The sequence below is a fragment of the Mangifera indica genome, chromosome 4, assembly GCF_011075055.1.
Source record: "Mangifera indica cultivar Alphonso chromosome 4, CATAS_Mindica_2.1, whole genome shotgun sequence".
Lineage (NCBI taxonomy): Eukaryota > Viridiplantae > Streptophyta > Magnoliopsida > Sapindales > Anacardiaceae > Mangifera > Mangifera indica.
Genome location: NC_058140.1, coordinates 15,177,282 through 15,184,532, shown reverse-complemented (window position 1 = coordinate 15,184,532; position 7,251 = coordinate 15,177,282). Strand labels below are relative to the sequence as shown.

Here is a 7,251-nt window from a genome sequence, read left to right as displayed (position 1 = left end):
TGGGCTTAGCTAATATCATTTACATTTTAATTATTATTAATTGTCTTTTCAAAATTAGATAGATCACTTAATATATCATCCATTTTATCATTATTATTAAGATAATTCTAATTCGATGACTCTTTACATTACTTTGAGGGGGCTCAACTTCAATATAATTCGTTACGAGAAATCAATATTGTCTCCCATTTACTAGATTGGAAGGTTAATTGATTATGTATGTTGACTTGTTACGCAAGCTGTTAATCACTTCTCTGTATTTATGCTACGCTACGCTCTTCTCAAATGTAGAGTAACCATAACAAATAGAATAACAAACAAGTTAACGTTGTTATGATTAAAAAAAAAAAAGTAGTTATATAACAAACAACAGAATTAACATCCTCATCCTCCATGTTGTAGATATTTCATTGATTACATTTTTAGGTTTTATAGTTATCTAGACAGTGTACCGTTTACATGTAGCCAGCCGATCACTCAGCAATTCAATGAATCCATCATATTTCATTATCAAGATGTACTTTAACCATTTTCTAGTTTTCCTCCAATACAATTCAAAGAAATAAAAACTTGAAATTTATTTTTATTTTTAATTTGTATAATTTTCTATATTCCCTATTCCTTTTTCGCAATTGACTATTTTCAATACAGTAGGAAATCAAAGATACTATTGATTATTAAGACTTAGGATATGAGCTTCCATTGAAAATTTAGTAGTTATTAGATTAGAAAATTATAAATGTTTTGTAGTTTAAAATTACAAAAAAAAAAGAAGGAAAATATATAGTCAAATTTACAAAATAGTATATAAATATTTTTTATAAGTTCAACTTTGATGTAGTATCAACTATTTAAATATGAAAGACAAGTTTCGAAAAATGCAATCTCCACAATTTCAGTCACAAAGAGAAAATAACAATGAACTATAACAAGGACCGTATTTCATCATTTAAATCACAAGTGCAATCCTGCATATTAGTTAAGTCAATCAAGCACAAACATTTCTATTTTTATTACAAATCCTATTTAGTGTCCCTGGTGTTCATTTAGATCCAATTGCAAACGACAACTTTGGTCGAGATTTGTTCTTACCCAACAACTTCATCTGATTTTTACGTTCTTCCTCCTCTTGCTGTTTCTTCCTTCTCAATGCCTCTTCTTTTTCTCTTTGGATGCGCTCCAGTTCACGGTAACGCTCCTCCTCTCTTCGCTGCTGCTCCTCCGCTTCCTTTCTCTGAGCTTCTTCCACCCTCCTCCGGTTTTCTTCAAGCATTTGCTCCAATTCTTCTTTCTCTTTCCGGACATTTTCCTGTAATCAAAAAGGAATTTAATATGAACAAGAGTTTTTTGTTTAATGACCATATATCACAAGATTAATTTAGTGCCACCTATTTCTCTGTTAACAAATTCTTACAACGAAACCATTTCATCATAAATCTTAAAATTTGTTTGTTCCCCTGAAGTAAGGCAGGTATTGCTAAAACTTTATGGGGTTACTAGCAGCTGTAAAACCGTGGAAAATAGAAGAGAAATTGAAAGAAGCTTTTGCCTTGAGCAGTTAGAATGGTGTCAATCCATCGTAGAAACTATCATTGCTGCGCCTTCAATCTTAGGAAAGGGCAGGGAACATTAAAAGTAAGAAAAAACAAGGAGTAATTTGCAGCAGGTTTCTTATTGGTGATACTTGCCTCCTTTCTTCTAGCCTCAATTAGAGCATCTTCCTTTTCTTTCTCAAGTTGAGCTGTGACTTCATCTAGAAGTCTCTTCCGCCCCTCCTCCAACCGCTTCTGAATTTCCAGCTTAATCTCATAAGAGTTCAAACTCTCTTCAACTTTCTTCCTAACAGCTTCTTCTACCCTCCTTGCCGTCTCTTCTTCTATCAGTTTCAATTCAGCCTCCTGGTGATGCCTGAAGTAGAAGAGAAAAAAGTTAATTGAGAACATGACCACGACTGCAGTGTTGGAATATGTCACCCTTTCAATTCCAGATGCCTTCACATCAAGACAGAAGATACAACTAAAAAAGCAATACATAAATCATGATTCCTTTTCCCATTCTTTATACATGCTATGTAACTACAATAAATGGCAAACTAGCCTACCTGATGATAAACGCACTAAAAAGTATGCTCATGTTTTTAAGGCATACCTCTAACTGAATCCTGATCCAAACAAATCAATTTCAAAACTGGTGAATAGTAGATATATGAGGCACGCAATTTGATCATCATATTTAACAAGTTGAACTACAGCAGTATCTTCCTTCAGAAAAGCCTGTGGAAAAAATGTCAAATAAACTGCTGCAATTTTAGAGCTAATTACCAAAATAGATCAATCTATTGCATCAAATGTTTTTTCGGACGTTTAAGTTGTGGCCCTTTTTCTGTGCAAATAGATACTGAAAGTTGCAATGCATTGAACACAACCTATTGACTCAACAGCCAAGAGAAACATTTTCTGGAAACATAACACTCTGGATGCAAACAGAAAATTGGGGCAGCATTTAAGGCAAGGTGAATTTCATTGAAGATCGAATCAAGCTCCACTAGAAAGGATTGGAAGTCTGCTTTAACACTACATGGATTGGGAATTTCCAAGACACTTGTCTATTAAACCCGGTAACCCCAAGCTAATGCCTAGTGGGTTAGGTTGAGTTGAGATTGGTCAAGTTTGTCAGGAATCACTATTTAATTAAATCATTATTCTCTCATGTTATTAGATGTCTATTAATTGTAATCTGTGAGTGATGTAATTAGGTACTTGATAGTTATTTGAGGAGTAACATTGAAGCTATAATTATTACCAATTAGGATATCCTAAACTCCATAAATAAAAAGCAAAGAAATAAAGATTACAAGAAAACAGCATACTGAAGAACACCAGCAAATGAGGGGTAGATCAGGTAAAACAAGATATCAGAATTCTACCAATCACAAAATTAGGTAATTATGTGAAAAAGAGCATATGGTGAACTCTGTAGATAAAAAATATAAGAAAAAGGCACCTCTCCCAAAAAAAAAGCCAGCAATTACAATATTACAATTTCTTTGAACTTTTTTCTATTGAATGTATAATCAAGAAACAAGTAAAACAATTAGGAAAATTCCACGTTTCTCCCTCACATTGTTAAAGTGGTACACTGCACAGCATTTCAGAAATTAAAAAATGGTATAAAATTGCTTTATTATGCATCCATATGATAAAGAGTTTTCATATTTAATTCACACTTAAAATGCTTTGTTAAACATTGCAGTTCTAGAAATGACAGGACAACAAACCAAATGCACAAGAGGTTGGTGTGCCATTCACAATTTCTGTATTACTAAAATAGCAGATACATCAAAGTTGCAAGTGAAGAAGTGGTTTCTGTAGCCTTGACAAGAAGATGAAACAAGAATAGAGTAAAGACAAAAAAATGTAGGAACAGGGGCAGAAACAAGGACAGAGAAAGGGAAGAGACAAGTGATTGAAGCTCCTCAATGCCAAGGACCAAGGTTTCCAAAGACATCAAGTTCATTTTCTTTGATTTCCCCATACTAGACCACACAAACCTCAAGCCTTCTAGAAAAAATCAAAGCTGCCATACTTGGCTAATGGGTAAATATAAATAATTTCAAATTTGTGAAAAAAAACAGCCATCATAGCTGCCTGCATCATTGTGGTCTCATCTCTAAAGAGTTCATCCAAACTCTACAATAAACTCAAAGGGAAAAAACAAAGATGCAGATCTGAACCAAATATGTTCAAAAAACTAAATACTCATCATTAAATTCAGATTAATATGACTATGTGCTGGAGCTATAGCAAGCTTCAAGGAGATTTTTCATACTATTCAGAAAGAAGATAGCACAAATATGATCCATAGGCCTTCCAAAGTGTAACAAAGAGTTAAAAAAACTAGTCTACTCCAAAATTGAAGATGAAAAAAAGAGATAACAATAGACTGGACAGCGGATACATTTTTTACTCAACTCAGCAATAGGCTAGCAAAAAAACAATCCTATGATACTCTGCCGGTGAACTATAAAAGAAAAAGTGATAAAAGAAATAACAATAAAGCATATATAGCCATGAAAACCTTAAAATATACCTTTTTCTCTCTTCTTCTTCTTTTCTTAATTTTTCAATTGCATTTTTTTGCTCTAATGACCAAAGACTTGGACTTGAGGATTTATGAGTAGGAGACAGTGAAGAACTCCTACTTCTATGCCTCTTATGGCGCCTTGGAGTAGGAGAACGACTTTTACGGCGCCTTGGAGATGGAGAATGAGCTTTACGGCGTCGTGGGGAAATAGAATGACTTTTCCACCTGTAATGACATAATAATTATTAAGCAACAGCAAAAATATTGGGCATCACAAAATAAAACATCAACCAGGCTTCTCATCTACAGCAATTAATACAGAAGCATATACAGTTACCTCACACATTGTTAAGAACGTGCTCCAACTTTTATCACATGAAGAAGCTAATGTTGAGCAACAAAAGGAAACCCATCAACATCCATCACCTGCTCACTTCCCATCCCACATGATGGGAAGAAACTGAGTTTTGAATTTTATAATGAAGCACATGCATCCTATCTGACCCTCAAAAATTTGTATATATCAACATATTTTATGTTGGAAAATTTTCTAGTTTACCATACAAAAGGTCAGTTCTCCAGGAGTGTCAGTAGCAACATAGATGTTGATGAATGCACAAAAGCAAACAACATAATCATCAAGTGTTTTTGAAAAAAAGGAAAATTAACAATAACAGAAATTAGAACTAATGTCATTACAAGTTTATATACCATAAAGGTGCTCATAGAACACATTGAGAGAAAAAAATCATAAAAGAAAATACATCATGAATATACCAAAGTAACCAATCAAGCTATCCATCTAGTACACCTGAAAAAACTAAAGAAAGAACACTGTTTGTTGACCAATGGCTAATTTTCCACATAAAAATTCCTGATTCAGAACAAGATTCAGCAGAATGAACAACTTGAAGATAAACGTTCCAGGAAACAGGGTTGTAGGTCTTGATAAATAATCTGATACCAAGGAGACAAGTAACCAAAATTCATCCACCTTATAAAATATCAACAGCAGTAATACCTTAAATTTGGCATCCAAATCATCCAACGACCACTCCTTCTAATTCCTTCACTTCAAGAAGTTCAAACATTTGTATTTATTTAATTTCTCTCTTCTTTTTTCTATTCTTTTTTTTAATGTTTCATTAAATATGATATCATTCAGAGCAAACTCACAGGATTTATTTGAGGCAAAACAGAATAGCGCCAAAGGACCAACAGAGAACGATAGGATGCGTACACATCAACTCCAAGATATTGGATTTCCAATCCGCATGAGAGATAAGTGTGTCCCCAATCTTTCTTAAAATTGCTCGTTAATTAACGCATTAATCTAAAAGAGTGAGAATACAAACGGGATCACCTGCTCGAAGAATATGATGAATATGGTGACCGACTTCTATCTCGCCGGCTCCTCCTGCTATACCTAGGCGAAGGTGAATGCCTGCGCCTATATGTGGGTGATCGCGACCGTGAATGTGACAATTCCCTAGGCATTTCTTATCAACTGAATCTTATAATATGGTTTTGTTCTGCACAAAATTCACTGCTGGCCCTGCAAAATCAAATAAATTAATATATTGGCTGTCAACATAGATGCCTCTAAATAAATAAAGAATATGTCTGTAATCTAAACATTAAGCAACAACACGAATAACAGCCAATCCGCAAGTGCAATCACCAATTATCCACTCGGTGGACAAACAAGTAGAGAAAATCAATAACAGTTGGTTCAAAACAGAGTTGAGCTCACAGAGTTCCACTACATATATATACAACAAATTAACTAGCAATGACAACAAACATTTCGCTAATAAGAACCAAGACTAATAAAAACAAACGATACCCCAGAAAAATCAACATAATCAATATACGAAAAAATAATAGTCTGTTCACTTATGGTATCCGTATTTCCTAAAAAATTTACTCAATACCTGTAAACCAACTAAATAGATAAAGAAATCCCCAAAAATTAATCAAAGATACTCCAGTTAGCAGCTAGAAAATAAGTCCACCCTTCAATTTTTTCATTATTTGCAATAGAGATCTACAATTTCAAAATCAGCCAAGATATTAAGCTTAATTTAACGAAAATTTTCAATAACGAGCTTCCGAAAATAAACCCTAAATTAGATTGATGATTTACCTGTACGATCTCAGCAAGTTTGTTGAGCTTTGCATGAAATCAAATTGAAACCTTAATAGAAAATCAAAATCAAAATCAAAAGTACTAAATAACGAGAGGTTACGAATGGAGACAAAGCAAAAGGTAGACTGTTTTACCAGAGATTTTATTAAGGAAAGAAGATGGACTAACAATAGATATGACTTAATGCCCCCACCTTTAGATGACGACTCCACTCCAAAGTTTAGGGATTCGGCGCTTATAAAGGATGTTAAAGAAATACTGCATTTGTTTTGGGTTTTTAAAATATTATTTATATCAGTAAGGTGTTTTTAAAAATGAAACTATTAGAGTTTGTTTAAATTTTGTTTTTTAATTTCCCGGTCTTCACCTATCTGCTATAAGCACAAACCGGATAACATCGATTTCAGATCTAGGCTTCTAAATTAGACTTGGCAAATCTGAGAGGATTATTTGATCCCAACAAATTCAATTTTGGACAGAATGGGATATGGGCCTTACATGGGTTTGACAAAAAATTATTTATTAAATTATTGGGTTAGGATTTGAAGTTTTAAACGTAAAATTTGTGGCAAAAATAATTATCTTTAGGGAAAAAAACATATATTTCCTATATAAAAGTGTATAGATTTAAATTTTCTCTAACGATACATAAAAATTAAAATTTTAATTTATTTGATTTAATAAATAGTTATAGAGTTGATCATTAAATATTAAATTTGTCTTGCTTGAACGAGATTCCTCGTTATAAAAAAATATATAATATTTGTTAATTTATATTAATATTACATTTATGTATAGTTTGTTAATTTAAATTTGTGTTTAAAAGGAATGTATTTGACATAATTTTAAGTATCACATCAATAGGTGTTACTAAAATTTAAGTTTTTTATTTTTCAAGTTGATTTTATATATATCTGTGTGTGTGTGTGTGTGTGTGTGTTGTGTGTGTGTGTGTGTGTGTGTGTGGGGTCTCAATACGAAACTTCTCTAGTTATAAATTTTTTTATTGTTATATTTCA

General features: G+C 32.8%; 1 protein-coding gene across 6 annotated transcripts; it reads right to left on the bottom strand.

The window, feature by feature from the left end:
- Positions 1-919: 919 nt before the first annotated feature.
- LOC123213744 (uncharacterized protein At1g10890-like) lies at positions 920-6,492 on the bottom strand. 6 transcript variants are annotated; one of them, XM_044633250.1, is made up of 7 exons: positions 6,367-6,492; positions 6,230-6,280; positions 6,018-6,130; positions 5,447-5,638; positions 4,090-4,308; positions 1,689-1,908; positions 920-1,309 (listed from the first exon to the last, which is right to left on the bottom strand). In XM_044633250.1, exons 4-7 carry the CDS (start codon positions 5,578-5,580, stop codon positions 1,043-1,045), a joined length of 840 nt encoding a protein of 279 aa, XP_044489185.1. In that variant the 5' UTR covers positions 5,581-5,638; positions 6,018-6,130; positions 6,230-6,280; positions 6,367-6,492; the 3' UTR covers positions 920-1,042. The 6 variants fall into 6 exon arrangements, 4 of the variants coding, with proteins under 4 accessions (XP_044489185.1, XP_044489183.1, XP_044489184.1 ...); XM_044633248.1 differs by lacking the exon at positions 6,018-6,130 and having other exon boundaries at positions 6,367-6,491; XM_044633249.1 differs by lacking the exon at positions 6,018-6,130 and having other exon boundaries at positions 6,426-6,444.
- Positions 6,493-7,251: the final 759 nt, after the last annotated feature.